Source organism: Anabrus simplex, chromosome 1, assembly GCF_040414725.1.
Source record: "Anabrus simplex isolate iqAnaSimp1 chromosome 1, ASM4041472v1, whole genome shotgun sequence".
In the NCBI taxonomy this organism is placed as follows: domain Eukaryota; kingdom Metazoa; phylum Arthropoda; class Insecta; order Orthoptera; family Tettigoniidae; genus Anabrus; species Anabrus simplex.
This window is the reverse complement of record NC_090265.1, coordinates 512,322,842-512,341,267: the sequence shown is the minus strand read 5'-3', so window position 1 is coordinate 512,341,267 and position 18,426 is coordinate 512,322,842. Positions and strand designations below refer to the sequence as shown.

The 18,426-nt window shown below is 38.1% G+C and overlaps 1 protein-coding gene across 1 annotated transcript in view; it reads left to right on the top strand.

Moving 5' to 3' along the window:
- The window catches only part of FASN1 (Fatty acid synthase 1), a 239,642-nt gene that overhangs the window by 108,907 nt on the left and 112,309 nt on the right, over positions 1-18,426 (top strand). The window contains exons 6-7 of the mRNA XM_067135405.2: positions 2,206-2,444; positions 13,891-14,121. Of these exons, the coding sequence (XP_066991506.2) occupies positions 2,206-2,444; positions 13,891-14,121 (470 nt within the window). The remainder of the gene's footprint in view (positions 1-2,205; positions 2,445-13,890; positions 14,122-18,426) is intronic.

The window sequence follows — 18,426 nt, the reverse complement described above, 5'->3', positions numbered from 1 at the left end:
CTGAGAATCCGATATGTCCACTGCTGGCCTACAGCTCCAGCTGCCTTTATAATCTCCACTGAAATTTCATCTGTTCCAGCAGTTTTTCGATTCTTCATCTTTCTTACTGCCATTTCCTTCATTGTAATTTCTTTATCCATTTCTTCATCAACTAATTGCCTTTCCTGGTACCGAGCTCGATAGCTGCAGTTGCTTAAGTGCGGCCAGTATCCAGTAATCGGGAGATAGTGGGTTCGAGCCCCACTCTCGGCAGCCCTGAGGACGGTTTTCCGTGGTTTCCCATTTTCACACCAGGGAAATGCCGGGGCTGTACCTTAATTAAGGCCACGGCCGCTTCCTTCCACTTCCTAGGCCTTTCCTATCCCGTCATCGCCATAAGACATATCTGTGTCGGTGCGACGTAAAGCAAGTAGAAAAAAAAAAACCTTTCCTGGTCGTCCATTGAATGACTGTCATCAGTTCTTATGTTCAGCAACTTCTGAAAATTATTGTCCATTATTGGACATTATATTGCTATTATAAATTTACTCATTCAGGACAAATATTTCAGGTTCCCTATGGGAATCAACATCTTTATCATATCAGCCTACCAACACACACAAGCTGAGTCTGCCAGACACTAGCATCTGTGTTGTGTCGTTCAGTGATTATGTCTACTGTCGTGCCTGAAAAAGAAAATTTGCGGCATGCATTGCTTTTCATATTTAATCAAAAGAAAAAAAGCTGTGGAAAGTCATTTGCTGGTAGAAACATATGGTGAACACGCTCCATCGATTAGAACATGTAAGACATGGTTTCGACAATTTAAACATGGTGATTTAAAGACAGTGCATGTTCTCGTAGACCACAAAAGTATGAAGACAAGCAGTTGCCGGCAAAACCGTTAATGCACACCGCTATCGCCAACAAATGATTATTTTAAATCATGCATTGATCGAAAGACGACCGAAATGGGCCCGAAGACTTAGCAAAGTGATTGTGTTACAAGACAATGCGCAGTCTCGCGCAGCAAAACCAGTGAAAGACACCTTGAAATCACTTGGATGGGACATCCTTCCGCACCCGTCGTACTCCCCTGACCTGGCGCCATCTGACTATCACCTCTTCGCATCAATGGGGCACGCACTTGCAGAGCAGCACTTCAGCAATTTCGAGGAAGTTAGAAAATGGCTCGACAAATGGTTTACTGCAAAAGATGAGCAGTATTTGTGGCATGGTATTCATAACTTGCCTGAAAGATGGGCAAAGTGTGTAGAAGCCGATGGCCATTATTTTGAATAAACAAAAAATGAATTTCCCTTGAAAATTGCGTATTTTCTTTACCACAAAACCTGGTCTGTCCACACTTCGTTTAGCATTAGATCAGTGACCTTGGAGTGTAGCGATTGGGAAAGGGAGGATGGGTACTGGGTGGAAGTGCATTTCTCTTCTATTGTCTTACTGTAGAAGTTAAAGGAAACTTGTGCAATATCACCTGTGGCAAGTTTGCAGTATTGTGGTAGTGGTGTGCAAGTAGGCTACTTAAGTCCAGTCTTTTTAAATCACTGTAACTTCATCTCCATGAGTACGAATTAACTGCAAAGTGAATTATCTACGTACAAAATATTGGGAGTTCACTGTGTAACATGAAATCTTTTATTGGGGGATACATTTAGAGATATGTACGAAGGTCGATCAAATGTAAATGGGATTTTTGTTCCTGAACATCAGCAGTTGGTAGGACTGGCCCCGTGCTTCTGCTATGGTTAGGTGGGATCATTAGGAATGGAGAGAGTGTGCTGTTAGATATTTCCCACCATTTCGTCAGTAACGCTCAAGATGCCAGAGCGCACCGCATAATTATAAAATTTCTTGCTCATGAAGGAGTTACAGCGGCGGAAATTTGCCAGAGATTGATCGCATAGTTCGGTAATCAAACATTGTCAAGGATGCGTGTCTTTGCCTGGCATAAAAAGTTCAAGGAAGGACGAGAACGTGGAAAATCAGCAACACTGTCGCCGTCCTCGATGAGGGCATCAAAAAGCTGCCCATATGCTGGGACTGATGGAAGATAAACGAAATATAAATTTAAAAGTACATTATTTTTTCTCTGTACCACAAGTCATTTCTAAAAACTGTATTCCTCTGAAGACATTACTGCTGTTAAATTTAAATATGGAGTCAAAATCATACAAATAGCTTAAATTTCTGGATGTGATGTTGCAGGTAATGGATACGTTCGTAGTGAAGCTGCTGTGGTAATCTTCCTACAGAAATCCTCTCAAGCCAGACGAGTATATGCAACAGTTGTGAATGCTAAGACAAATACTGATGGTAATAAGATTCAGGGTATTACTTTCCCATCAGGAGAAATGCAGAAGAAACTAATCAAGGAAGTGTACGCAGAGGCTGGCATCAACCCAGCTGATGTGGTATATGTGGAGGCTCATGGCACAGGAACTAAGGTGAGAACATAGGAAAGAAGCTGTTTTTTCACAGCACTATTTTGTAGCCACTTGAGTTTCATCCTTTTATTTCATTGTAATGAGCAAGATGACGTAGGTCAAAGAACAATTTGTTGAATAAATACATGTATTTGCTGAAATAAATTTGACTGTACCATATTACATTGAAAATGAGTGCAGTAGTATAAAAAAAAAAGCATATTGTTACTTAGTTTTTCAGATTAGTCAATTAAAAAGCAGTTTCTCATCTGAAAATTTTTAAAGAAATTTCATGGATGTACCTGACAGATTATTTCATTTGTCAATCAAATGAAGTAGCAGTACTAAATTATTGGCCTGTAACTTTAGGGATATTGCACATTTAAATAATTCAGTTATTATATTACTTCCACGATAACCTTTGCACAGCAGCATTAGGCACATGAGGTGACCTTAGTCAAAACTCCCTTTACTGGAAGATTTTCATTTACCTCATTCCAGTTTTTCAGCCAAATAAGACGCTTTCATAAAAATGTCTTTCTTGTGCTAGGCTTTTAAATGGTGCTGACAAACTCTCTTAAGTACGCAAGTAAAGGGTCTCCTTATATTGTGACCTTTTGCGCATCTCTAAATTCTGGGTTGTTGTTGAAAAAGTTATGCCTCAGCTGGTGTCATGCAGAGATGCAAAAGATTCCACTCTAGGGACGTGAAGATTCATAGTTGGTCACAGAATCGCACCGTTGGCTTTATTTTAGATCTGACTGACGTATAAGGATGTTTGTGAATTAATACTTTAACCTAAACTATCATACATCTTATTCTATTAAATGAGAAATCCGAAAATATTTCTTTTCGTGGAAGGATGTTCTGTTTAATAACCAACACATTCGTAATAACAACTACAATATTAATATAAGATGAGCAAAACAAATGGACATTAGTAGTGATTTAACATTAAATTGATTAATCTATATATATAAAATAAGAGTTTTGTCTGTACATTGCTCAGAATTTAAAAATAATGGTATTTCTGTATCGGTCATGTCCATAGTAACAAGAAAATGCACTTTTTACTTTTCCGTAATTTCTGTCTGTCTGTCTGTCTGTCTGTCTGTCTGTCTGTCTGTCTGTCTGTCTGTCTGTCTGTCTGTCTGTCTGTCTGTCTGTCTGTCTGTCTGTACACGCATCACGAGAAAACGGTTGAAGAGAATTTAATGAAAATCGGTATGTGAAGTCGGGGGATGAGCCTCTACAATCTAGGCTATAAATCATTTTACTCATGCTGAGTGAAATGGTAGTTTAGGGGAAGGCCTAAAATTGAATTCTCAACTATTTGTTATTAGTGGTCTTATTTTAACGAAAATGGGTATGCAAATTTGGGGAATAAGTTGCTACAATCTAGGCTGTCAATAATTGTAATCACGCTGAGAAAAATGGTAGTTTAGGGGAAGGCCTAAAATATAATTCTCAAATATTGTTGTTATTAGTAGTCCTATCTTGATGAAAATCGGTATGCAAAGTCAGGAAATAAGTCACTATAGTCTAGGCTGTAAATTATTTTATTCACGCTGAGTGAAATGGTAGTTTAGGGGAAGGCCTAAAATGTAATTCTCAAATAGAGGTGTAATCGATGAATGCTACATAACTAGGGTTATATAGTATTAAATTTCCTATTATTCATGTCTTATACATTGTTACTGGACTGGCTATGATCACAAAGATATTCATGATTTTTGATTTTTGTTACTAAGTCCATATCAGCGCCGAGTAACCAGAAATGGGTAAACAGTATTTAATGAAAATCGGTATGTAAAGTCGGAGAATAAGAAACTACAGTTTATGGTATTAAATATTTTACAAATCACGGAGTCGAAAGAAAACTAAATGTGAAGGCCTACAATATAGAAAATTCATAACATTGATCAACAATTACATTACATTGATCATTGTTTGTCGTGATGTGCTTTGTGTCATCTGTTGCCCTTCATCTCCGCTAGATAGGATTACTGCTGCGTACAGAGTATTTTTTATTTGATTTACGTCGCACCGACATAGATAGGTTTTATGGCGACGATGGGATAGGAAAGGGCTAGGAGTGCCTTAGGCCTTAATTAAGGTACAGGCACAGCATTTGACTGGTGTGAAAGTGAGAAACCACGGAATACCATCATCAGCGCTGCCGACAATGGGGTTCGAATCCACTATCTCTCGGATGCAAGCTCACAGCTGCGCACCGCTAACCACACGGTCAACTCGCCCCATCATACAGAGTGTAACAGCCTGCCTGAATATTGATGGGAAGTAGCTGGGGAGTTAGATAACTTTCTTCTTTAGCATGACATTCCCCTGGTTTATAAATTTTCTGATACTACTGGTACGTAACACACTGGATCATCATAGCATTCGGGCTATTTAATCCCTACTCTGAGGCACTGATTGGAATGAACAGTGTGCATATTTAGCAGAATAATGGCAGACGAGTATTCATGGCAATCTGCGGCCTGGTCATCCCAGCTCTGGAACTTCGGACTATTAGTTTGGCACCCAATCTAACCGCAGCACTGTTTGTTAAAAGTGATAAAACGTGCGGCTTTCAATTTGATCAACTATTATATATGATAGCATTGCTTTTAATTGCTACATTCATACTTACGTTTTTGTAATGACCTATGTTGATTTCAGGTTAAGAAAACCACAAAGTCAGTCTTTCTGAGAATCCCGTAGCGAAGCACGGGTACATCAGCTAGTAGTAAATAATTCTAATCTCTGACTCTTGTTAACATTCCATTTTTACATCATGTTCTTATCATAACAGGTTAGTCGCAACAACAATATAATCTTTTAAAATTTGCAAAAAAGTCAAAAGGAAAAACCAACCTTGCATTGCTGAAGGCTTAATTTTACAAATAAGTCCATCATTCATCACACCTATCTTCTAACTGATGGTTAAAATGATAAAATCTTGTCTGTTTGACAAACCTCTTCAATGATTTCAAAATACATGTGTTAATATCCCGTTATTATTTTGTAATTACCACATAATTCATCGAAAATCTAGCTAAACAACTTGAACGCACCAATAACCTGTTCATATTACTATCGTTCAGGTTAAAAATGATCGAGGAAACATAGGACAACGTTATTACCCTTCAAAACATTAAAATTGGGCAATAAAAATTAAATCAATCTCCTGAGCTCCATCGGAATCTGCACCTAAACAATAAATATCTGAAAATACAATCGCCAGCTACAGTGATTCAGGATCTACGATGATTCTGCAGCCCTGGTATCCTCCGTGAAAGAAACCTGGAAAATCTACTTCAGCTCTAAGTGTCAATTCTATGATTTATAAGAAGAAATTTAGCTAGCAAGAAAAACAATCTACACACTACACATAAGTGAAGGTTACATGTTCCATCTGTGACATGGCTCTCATCTGCATGGATTCATTAACTAATGAATATCTTATATAATCTTCCAATATTGTGCGCAATTACCTATACTGTATCTTTAATTAAGGTATCTTTGACGATCACCCTACAAGTGTCGTCAGTACGCCTCGAAACATCATCGCAAATATCGCCTTTCTGCCTAAGTAATCATTACTCATTTCTGCAAATCAAATTCATATGCATGACGAAATCGATCTTCACTACAACAAATATCACCGGGACCTCTAACATTGCATTATTCCATTAATTGGTTAATCCCAATGAAACATTCAACGATCCACACAACATTAATTATTCGACGACTCTATCGCAATAAACCTCATAATTTCATACACGTCATGCTCAACGAATTCTCATTTCATTTAAAACATACTCAGGCACTTATATTACGAGGACTATTAATTCAAATTTGGTTGATATCACAATATCACCGCGATATATCACTAGCATACTCGCGAATACTATGCCTAACATAAAATATTATTGTAGATGACACTAAATCACGCACATACATTACCTCACGATTCCTTCAAACACATATCTGAACCATAAAGTAAACTGAGGTTCATTTATGATGACACTATCGTTACACATGCGTTATCCATGCCTAAATTTTACCTGCATAACACTTACTAGTGACCGCTTAAATTCTCATAACACAGTGTACAGCAGATAATAATTTTCAGGATTATTTACGTCACAACTTACAACATTCCTACCCATCATAACATTATGATTGACGACTAAACGGTTGCATTCAAGTTGTATAACTGGGCATGTCATATTTTTGACATCATAAAATTGCGCTACTCTACTTTAAGCAACTACATAGCAGGATAAATAAGACGTTGATTTTGAGTATTTACCGGTCGTAGACTTCAGGAAGAAGACACCTCTCATTCTCTGGTCTTTGTATTTTATCCGTAGGTATCCATCCCAACATTCATCAGATCTTTCAAGACCACATCATAATTTAGTTAGCCATGCTGGGATTTATGAACATCTTATAAACATGATACCTGGAACTTATAACATGCTATTAGTATAACGCTACACACATGAATATCATTTACAATATTATTACCCAACACTTGCCTTAATATTTTGGAGAGAACCAGATATACAGTATATCTTGCCTCATTACAAAGAATTATTCTTATTACTAATAACAATATTGTAATAAAATTCAGCTTTCATCTGATTTCCTTCTGAATCATGTGTAACCTTTCTAATGCTTTAGAATCCTTTAACAAACTGTAATCTTCTCTTTTTTAGAAACAAAATCTAATACTAGACTGCAATAATAAAAGTTGGTTTGCTTTTAAAGTCTCTTCCATGTTCCGTAGCTTCCCATATGTTTTTGACGTTAAACACCTGACTTCTTTGATACAGAGTACTCCTACACAATCATTAACATCGGCAAAGGAATTCATTTAACAATCCGTTGCATGATGTTTTGGTTTACCAGTCGACTATTTCATCACAAGTCTCGATTCTCGAACTATACCAGACTAGATAGACAAGGTATGGCCACCATATATAGATTGAACTTGGCCCGTTTGATCCAACTCATTCCATGGCCTCCGATGCGTATTTCTGTTATTGATGTTTCTCACCATTTATTTACGTTTATTAATCTTCTGCCTGAAGAAACTGCAATGTTCATTTAGTTCTGTATTTCGTGCTACGAAATACTATCATCTATGGTAATCTAATGAGATACCATGGCGTTCTGAGCTTATTATTTTGCCGGCACCTTCAATTCGTTGTCTGTTATTTATGTGATTGAGCGATTTATTTGAATTTCTAAACATATTTGGGCGTGTAATAACTGGACGTATGATTTCATTAACTTTTACTTTACCACAAACTTCCAGTGTCTCCCCCGACTCTAATCCAACATTCATTGGAAGGTTATAATATTCAGTTATTTTAATTAAGATTTATGAAGTAGGCGGTACCTAATACTATTATTTGGTTTTACGTCTCGCTAACTACTTTTATGATTTTCAGAGATGCCTGGTACCAGAATTTTGTCCAACAGGAGTTCTTTTATGTGTGTGTAAATCTACAGACATGAGGCTGATGAATTTGAGCGCCTTCAAATACCACCGGACTGAATCAAGATCGAATCTGCAAAGTAAGGCTTATAAGTCCAGTGCTCTACTGTCTGAGCCACTCAGCCCGGCGTGGATTATATTGTCACATTTTTTAGTGTATATCTTTTGGAATTTGTTCTTATTCAATAAGTGGCTAAGGATGTCCCGAAAAAGGGACTAAATATGTCTAACAACTGGACGTTTCTGTACTAGCCCAATTCCCAGCCTACTCATTGAATCGGGAATGTCACCTTAATAAGAAAAGAAAGCTGCAGTTAATACTCCTCGTGTACATGCCCAAATTTGTGAAATGCCACAATATCCAAGCTATCAATGCCTCTTTGATACTCAATACCACCAGCGGTATGAAAACCACACAACCAGTTAGAATTCGAATTGATAGCTTCTGCTACGAGTTGGACGTAGCTATCGGCAGTTGTCTTGAACAGACCCCTAATAAGACACCTCTGTGGCTAGTACAGTACTGCGACTGGATATACGGGTAGATGTACTGTGGTCCTAAGGTGAACATGGATGACTCTGTTCATCGGAGGTATTTCTACGACTTCGTTCACCAATATCTGGGTGTGGATCTACTTTATTTCATGGACAGTTCAAAGATAGGAGAGAATGTTGGACGTATGTTGGTTTCTGAACATGTCACCACCAAGATCCATCCCTCTTCCTACCGTCTATAGCATATATATTGCAGAGTTTTTGCCACCTTAGAAGCTCTGCAGTTTGTGAAGAAACATGAGGGGCCACTTTCTTGTGAGCACAGACTTGTTGAGCTCTGCAATTTCATGTTACACGTTTCCTGCAGCACCCACTGGTGCAGCAGCTGACTGCATTCAAATAGTGACGCAAGAAGGATGACAGCTAGATGTTGCCACACTTATGTTGGAGTGAGTCGGCAATGTCTCCAGAGTTAGGAAAAAGCAACTTGAATGGTTGCTGACCCACACAAAACAAGTCGCAGTGAGGATCGGTATTCGTTACTTCACAACACGTCATAGGCCTACTGCTACTGCTGCCTCCGTTCACCGGTGTCTTTTCAGGGCCACTAGAGTGAATGTGTCTGATCAGACTGCACAAAATCTGCTGCATGAAGGACTGGTATCAAGAAGGCTTTTACCAAAGGCCTCTTTTAAACTGCACCATAGGGCAGCTCTTGTGAGGTGGATAATGACTCATAGCACATGGTATTAGGAACTGTGGAAGCGTATGCTCTTTTCTGATGAGATCACCATGAGCTTACAACCATGCAGCAGCAGCTTTAGAGTCTAGAGACTATCTGGTGAGAGATGGAATGACTGAGCGAGTTGGCTGAGAGGTTACGGTCGCATGGCTGAGAGTTTGCATTCGGGAGATAGTGGGTTCGAATCACACCCTCAACAGTTCTGAAGATGGATTTCTGTTGTTTCCCTTTTTCACACCAGGCAAATGCTGGGGCTGTATTTTACTGTATTTACTCGCGTATTAGATCCCTTTCCCTCCCCCCACTTTTACAGCCAAAAAAGTAAAGGAGGATCCAATATGTGATAACCTCAAGTTTTGTCCAATGAACACATGACTTCTAGGCTATAAGGAGATGTAAATTGTACATGTAAACATGCTACACTATTCTTTTAACGAACTTATGAGTTACACTGGCTATTTTCATTGGAAGGCAGTATTTCTAAACGTGAGAAGACCATAAAATTTATGGTGAACCATTTAATGGTGAACACAACTTTTAGGCATACAAGTAAATATAGTCAGTTTTAGTTACTCATATCGTGTCATTCGTTTCATCTCATTAATTCCTCTGATGAGGTTGACGTCAGGAAGGGCATACGGTCGTAAACTTGCTACGAAGATTCGTCTCGCTTCATACTTAACCCTGTAGAGAAAAGGAATAAGGGCTATTATCATATTATACAATATTGATACAAAATAACTTAATGGCCAGTCATTTGTCTGTCAGTTGAGAAGTAGGCCTACCACACAGTAAACCTGATCACTGCCAACTACTCTGCTGTCTGCGTGTCGCCATTCCAAGTGACGTCATCTTTACTGCCATCTCGTCAGCCGCGTCGGCCATGCACTGCAATCCAGAGCATTCGAGGTAGTCTTTTTTGAACCTTCTAAAAATAGTTGTGTTCTCGATTATAGAGTCCAAACAGTGTGAATCTATTCCCAAATGGTTTCTGGAGATGGTCTTCGATATTCTCAGTTGGTGTACGAGTAGCAGAAGCCACTCCTTCTGAATAAAGCCGTGCTGTAGAAAGCTTGCCAAACTACCAACTGATAACTAGCATATGTTAAGAGTTCTACTTCTGAATGTAATACATAGTGACTGGAAGTATTTTTTCGATAACTGCGGCTGTTCAAAGCCAGACCCTTATTATTAAGTATACGGTATTTCATGCTTGTTTTCTACATTTATCACATCAGGATTTACCTAAACAGGTGTAAATAAAATAAGAGAGATCACATTGTTTAGGTTAGGTATGCTATTGCCCAGATAGTGCCAAAAGTTCCATGATGGAAAGAATAAAAATGAATAACAGGCAAGTTTGCCATATTTATGGATATCTACAGGTGCAGCGGTAATGCATTTTATTATCATAATGTTTAATTTCGTATGTTCGTTGCCTCCATTTTATTAACTCATTCCCTAGTATGTTTTGTTTGGTGTCTCCAAAAATAATTAAAAGTAAGTGGGGACATAAAATCAGTATTATTATTATTAGTTAGGTACGTTGGCAAGTAAAACAATCACAGTTTTTATCACGTTTTAAACTTACTTCTCTCCAAAAAAATAGTATTGGCCAGAGTTACAAGATATTAAAAGATCACTTTGTTAATGATCTCGCCTGCAATATTAATAGCAACAACAGTGAATATTTCTCAACTAAAGTGAACTCGTTTCTTCATACCGAGGTGGTGTAGCTCCTTTTAGACGCCCCCAGTGGAGGCGATTTACATGTACCATTTTTACCGCATATCAACCTTCCTGCCATTCGTAAATCTCTGGCAGTACGGATCAAACTCAGACTCCTGAGAATGGCAGCTAATTGTGCTAACCGCTTACATTCTGAACTACTGAACAGACATATAGCATGACTGATGCTTGCCTGCAGTGTGTGGGTCGGACCCCAAACTATTCACCTATTTGTGTGATGTGATTATAGCTGCAGTAGGCCTACGCTACAGAGGTGGACATTTCTTAACTACGAAACACAGATGTACTGCACGACTTCGACGCGTGTTTAATTATAAGCTATAAATTTCATTTTTTTTCTGTATTGACGTGCAATTATAAGAATAAATTGACAAGAGGGTTCACCTTTTCAATACAATATATTAAGTAAATGATATTACATTAGTCTTGGGACTAGTTTCAACCATTTAGTAGCCATCTTCAGCCAAATAAAAATTGAACAGAGCGTGTGATAACTAAAACATAACAGACAAAGGCAATGTTGCAGGAATAATTATAGCATTAAATTACATATAATAACAAAATTTATGGTTATGATCTTCTTGTCGTGTCTTAAAGTTCACTTAGGACCTCAGGCCAAGAAGTAAATCTCTAATGTCTGATGTTGTTATATGCAGTTATCACATGCTCTGTTTAATTTTTATTTGGCTGAAGATGGCCACTAAGTGGTTGAAACTAGTCCCAAGACTTATGTAATATCATTTACTTGATATATTCTATTGAAAAGATGACCCTCTTGTCAATTTATTCTTATATTCGACAAGTGTTTTCATTGCGTGGATTATACAGACGAAACTATTCACAAATTTGTGCGATGTCATCAGAGCTGCAATAAGACTTGTACCCGCTTTGAAGCGGAATTGTTGTTGTTCTCTGAGGAATTACGTTGGGGGATCTTGTATGCAAGATTTTTTTTTTTTCCATTTTCTTCGCCTCGAAAATCCAGGGGGTCTAATACAAGAGTAAATACGGTAATTAAGGTCATGGACACCATTTTCCCACTAGTGTCGTAGTGGATCATGCTCGGGTGGTCAGTCAATTTGTTGAGAGACATGGCAAACAGTGAATGGTGTGGCTGGCATATTTTTCAGACATGAATTGCATTGAGCATGCACACCATGAACTGCTATTTTTTTTGCTATTTGCTTTACCTCGCACCGACACAGATAGGTCTTATAGCGACGATGGGGTAGGAAAGGCCTAGGAGTTGAAAAGAAGCGGCCGTGGCCTTAATTAAGGTACAACCCCAGCATTTGCCTGGTGTGAAAATGGAAAACCACGGAAAACCATCTTCAGGGCGGCCGACAGTGGGGTTCGAACCCACTATCTCCCGGATGCAAACCGTGAACTGAAGAAAACAATTTGTCCACCGCCCTATTCATCCTATTCCTTCTGGTAACATTCAGAAACTGACTGAAGCTGCTATTCAGGAGTAGGAAAATCTGCACCAAAGCAAGTTAGTTTTTGTTGTTCTGTATGCCTAATCGTGATCAGGCATGTCTAAGTGCTCAAAATGCCTATACATTGTATTGTTCCTCTGCACAACGAATGATATTTTCTTGTTCAAAATAGCACAATGCCATCTTTGTACTTTAATTGCATTTCTGTTGATTTTGTATAGCTGATTGCAAGTTGTTTTTCTTTGTAGTATACTTCATGATGGATAATGTACAGTACGTGCATATACTACGCACAGCAAAATAAAAAAGTGAACTAAACCAGAATATGCAAAACTCTTTTTGAGCGCTTTATTAGTGGTTTTCAAACAATTCGAATAAATATTAAAGATATGTATTGTTCCTCATTGCTCCAGTAGAACCAATGAGGATATTTGTACTAATGTCTTGTTACAGTACTTGACTGATATTTTGAGAAATACTTCTCATTTTATAGTTATCTTTATATTTTTATATACAATAGAACTGCAGAGGTGCCAACTTTGAAGTGGGTTATCAGTAATCGCCCTCCGTCCCCGAGAAAAATTTAGTCAAGTCCAAAGCATGCTCCTTCTTGATAATGACACCCCTTTTGCCCTTCCCTCTAGCAATCTATCCAAAAGTATATCATATTACACAATAACATTTGCACGCAACCTGTTAGTTCTGTGATAAAACATTCCTTGTAGCTTGTTTCTCGCGCAGCAGCTACTTTTCAGTGTAGTTTTTCTTGAAGCATCCTTCCGACTGTGATGACATTTTCGTTTCCTGAACCATAAGCGATACCAGTGCAGATGTGCTTAATGTAGGCCTCACTTCTTTCTCAATCTTTCTGTCAACTGTCAGGTACACTTAACACAGTAAATACAACATTACTGAAGGATTTGTAGTGGAGAAGAGCAGCGCCTGAGCTCCTTCATTCACAATGAATTTTACAACGCTTATGGGTAGCAAAAGGAAGTCACGATCAAATAAGTATTATTGCCAACTCACAAGCATTGAAATAGACGATTTAGGAGAAAGGCTTGAAAAGACTGAACACTTTTCTTTTGTTTCCATCAAAAATTATTTTTTCGTGATAATGTCAGCTTTTCCGTAATAGTTTCCCCTTTGACCGTAAGTCCATAATCGCGAGGTGAAATCTGTGATAATTACGGACAATCCATAATAGCACCTCTGGACCTGAATTGTTAGTAAATGTTATTTTGGAATGGTGAAAGTTGTATTTGTTAAATTTTTAAAATGACTCAGTTCTCAACTTCTGAAGTGAAAATTGTGTGTTTCAGTTTTACATGCTATAAAGTTACCATATTCTTTTGAAAATAAAACCTTTGCATTTCTTGGTTCAAATAAGTTACTACAAATTACATTATTTCTTTTCATCATTTGTAATTTTGACACATGGCATTTTAAATTGATTGCAATATCTATAGCTATTGGCTCCTAAATACTGTTAATTAATGCAATTGATTGGTTAATTCTTTTCGTGACTAGGTTGGTGATCCTCAAGAAGTGAATGCCATTGCAGATGTGTTCTGTAAGGACCGTAATACACCACTACTAATTGGTTCAGTGAAGTCTAACATGGGTCATTCTGAACCAGCTTCTGGTCTGTGTTCTGTGGCAAAAGTGCTGATAGCTATGGAGGCAGGAATTATTCCTCCTAATCTTCACTTCAAGGAACCCAATCCAGATATACCAGCTCTTTCAGATGGTCGTTTGCAGGTGTGTATTACTGGATTCAAACTGTTTGACATTTTACTCTGAAAGTCCTGTTTTCTGAATTGAAAGGGATATACTGTTAAAAACCTTGCACATCATCGGAACATATCAAATAACTTGCTCGTGTTTTACTAGTTTCATTACAGAACTAATGTACTAACCAAAGTTTTTTTACCTTGCAGACTATTTTATCATGTAATATTGTAGAGCAACCTAAATTAATATTTTCTTTGCCATCTGCATAAATAACATCTGTTTTGTTTGGCTACTCTTTTAAAGCTGCTCATACCAGGTTTGTTTTTTTTTTTTTTTTTTGGTTAAAGACATAATAGAGGTCAGCCAATTCTGACTATGGCTGGAAAGTGCTATAAAAGGTTGATAAATCCATGCTCAAACGAAGAGCATCCAGTAAATTACTTTTCTTGGCTTTGAAGTATATTAATGAGAAATGCTGTATTCATACGAAAATGTTTGTTTAGGACTTTGAAAGATGACATTGTGATTTCACATTACTAAGTGACTTTCATTCAGAGATGGTGGGTTCAAACCCACAGTTTGCAGCCCTAAAGATGGTTTCCCAATTTCACAGGAAGCAAATGTTTGGGCTGTACCTTAATTCAGGCCAAGATGCTTCCTTCCTAGTCCTTTCCTATCTCATAGTCCCCAAGAGATAAACAAGTCGGTGCAATGTTAAAGCACTTTCAAAAAAAAGTTATTTTTTAATTTATTTTATATATATTTTTTTTTGCTAGTTGCTTTATGTCGCACTGACACAGATAGGTCTTATGGCGACGATGGGACAGGAAATGCCGAGGAATGGGAAGGAAGCGGCCGTGGCCTTAATTAGGGTACAGCCCCAGCATTTGCCTGGTGTGAAAATGGGAAACCAAGCTATCGAGCTTGGTAGTGATTTTATTATCAAACATTATAAAAAGCCGTTGCATCCTTATACTGTAAATTTCCCCATTATTTCCTTGTTTTTGACACTGACCAGGATAGCTCGGCAAGTAAACTCTAGCCTTTTAGGCAATGTCTTGCCCTCTGGGTATGAATCAATCATCATTATAGTGGTTTTCTTTGAGAGAGAGAGAGAGACACACACACTCTCTGCAGTATTATAAATCCTATATACTGTAGTTCAGTCATCCAGGTCAAAAAGCTTGCAATTGATTGCTGACATAATGTACATAATGTGATTTTTTTGTACTGGTAGTTACTTTACAATTTAATTGAATAGAGAATAGTAGACTTGGGAAGGCAGAATCTTTGGATACTGATATTGTATTTTTAGAAATGCAGTATTTGTCATGGTTGACTTCCCTCTTTGTTTTAGTAGCGATTGTATAGAGTTTTTATGGCATGTTGCATAGCATAATTGTGTTTTACATATTTACAAGAAGTTTTATTTATATTTGTAAGTATCTGTATGCATGTTTACATGTAACTTCTGTAGGCATGGCTGTGCATAAAATTTATACAGGTTATGTTTTGATATATATAGCTGATTTTTAAAGATTTTTTAAAAATTTTACTGCCTAATATTTATTTGATGGGACTGATGTGATCACTTTACATTCATTTGTATTAATAAAACTCTGCAGGAGTTCCTTGAATATCAAAATTAAGAATAGCCACTATATAGCATCGAAGTGCCCTATTTGATGTGTTCAGTCAAACTACATAAGTTTATCTTGAAATATTGACACTTGTTCTTGATAGTTTGACTGAGGCAGCTGCTGCAGCGCAGAGTACAGGCATGCGTTCAGTCTGGGTTTATCCGTAATGTTTTCTTTCAGTTCCTCCAATGTGTGAGGATTTGTTTGGTACACTTTTCCCTTGTTACCTCGCAAGTAAAAATCGCACACTGTTTGATCTGGAGAACAAGGGAGAAATAGACCAGCACAAATCTGTCTGCAAACACTTCTGAGATTGTATTCCTCCTGTATGAGCAGGGGTTGAATTTTGTTGAAACCACCCACGCAATTTTTCTTCTTCCGTTAACTGATGGAAGAACGGCATCAAAATGTCATCTTGGTACTTCTCTGCATTTACTGTTGTCTCGAAAAAAATAGGCTCGATTATTCGTCTTGCACTAACAGCGATCTAACACCAATCTTCTCATCATAATGAGAGACTTCATAAACACAATTAGAATTTTCTGCATACCAGTAGCGAGAGTTATGACTGTTCACACAACCATTGAGATGAAAGCAGGCCTCAGGCTGTAGGTTGAATAAACGATCATTCAATGATGCAAGATACCACTCACAATATCTCGCTCTTGTGACTGAATCAGCAGGTTTTAAACAATGGGCCTGTGTAAACCTGTACGGTTTGATGTGTAACAGCTTTGTAGCTCTGTGTGCAGAAGAAACCAAAACCCCTACTTGTGCTAATTTTCTGAGTGATGTATTCAGTGACCGTTCAAGATTAGCACCAATGTCATCTAGCTTTTCCTCTTTTAAAACTGTTTGTGTGCACGCAGGTTTTTTATTAAGCACTGAGCCAGTACAGTAGTTCGAAATTTATTCACATTTGCATGAATTACTGAACAGATGCATCGCGCACCCGTTGAGCTGACTAGTACTTAAATAACTTTTATGCCCGATGATGCTGAAATAACAATATTGTATGCCAGACAACTGAATCTTAATGAGACTCATTATAGTGCAAGTTTCATTAAGATACAGGTTCTCCACCAATCAGAGTTCAGATTTTCATTATGATACAACTGTTCGATCAATTAGATAAGGATAGCATCACACCTGCGCTCAACGCACTAGCTTCACACTTGTTTCAAAAATCAAACGTGTTGGACACACATTAACATCAGTGCACCTTCTACTTCCAGTATTCCACAACAACACAGCACAATCCCGCAACTTCACTTCCAACTGTAAAATAAACAATTTGTATTTGAAATAGAGCTAGGTTATGATAACCTTCTATCAAAGCTTTGATAACATATGGCATTGTCAAGCTCTCTGATCCACTCACGGAAAATCAATAACCCAGTGCATGCGCTCTATTCAGTAAACTCAATTGTCAAGTGACATCTCGACAGAAATTTATGAATATTTAAAAAATAGAGTTATAACTATCATCGAGCATAACGGTTGTATGCAACTCGCCTATAATGGTAATTAAGACACTCGTGTGGAAATTATAAAATGAGCAAAACTCATTTTATAAACATACTCTTGTCTTAATTATTGCCATTATAGTCTTGTTGCATAATGCACTATTACATACGAAAATACGGTCTCGCAATGATAGTGGTCTCGCCATGTTAAGAATTCAGATTGACTAGCGACTCATACTTGCCAAGTCTAACATGTGCAGGCTACTTGAAAGGTCAAGAACTATGTGCACTCCTCCCATCCTGCAGCTGCCGTAGCGCAGAATAAAATCCCCTTGCATTCAGTGAGGGTTTATATGAGACCCCCTGTATAATAAATTGGTTCAAGAGTTCACATCATTCCTGTTCCCATCCATTAACCTTCTGCCTTGTCCTTGTTCTGCCCTTTAGCCCTTAGTGACAAACATAATAGTTATTCATCAAATCCACAGCATGCAGATAAACCTGCTTGCAAAAAATAGACTGAAGAAAAATACAGTATAACTACTACTACTACTACTACTACTGCTGCTGCTGCTGCTACTACTACTACTACTACTACTACTACTACTACTACTACTGTGTTTTCATTCCTCCCCTGAAGGGGGAGGTGGGCCTCTTAGACTGTGATGCCATTTCTCAGGCTGGAAGATTTGTTACGGTGAAGGAGCTGCTCGGAGAAAGTGAGGGGGTTGGCGGCTGTGGCCTATACTAGGAACTGTCCTGGCATTCGCCTTAGTGCAGGAGAATGGAAAACCACAGAAAACCATTCTCAGGACAGCCGACGGTTGGGGCCAGCCGTGAGGTCCAGCCCTGTCCCGTCTCCTGAATGTAGAGGCGCAGAGCCACGGAAATACAGAATAACTTTGAACTAACTCAATATCCGTTTTACAAATAGAAGGCTGTGTTTTGTGTTGGGAAACAAGCCTGAGATGTATAAAATTGATCTTACAAATGTGTTTAGTTTCTTTTCTGATAACTTTTCCCATGAAAATTTACATGAAAAGGGGCCTTATCCTTCTAAAATCACTAAAGCAGAGCATGTGCAAATTGATGAAACATTTGTCCTCTGTGTCGAAGGAGGAAATTACTGTTGCCGTCAGTCATATCGGCAGTAGATATCAATTTAGGCCCAATCATATTTTGATGGGAGCCTTTAAAGGTGACGACTTGCGGACTATTATTGCAAA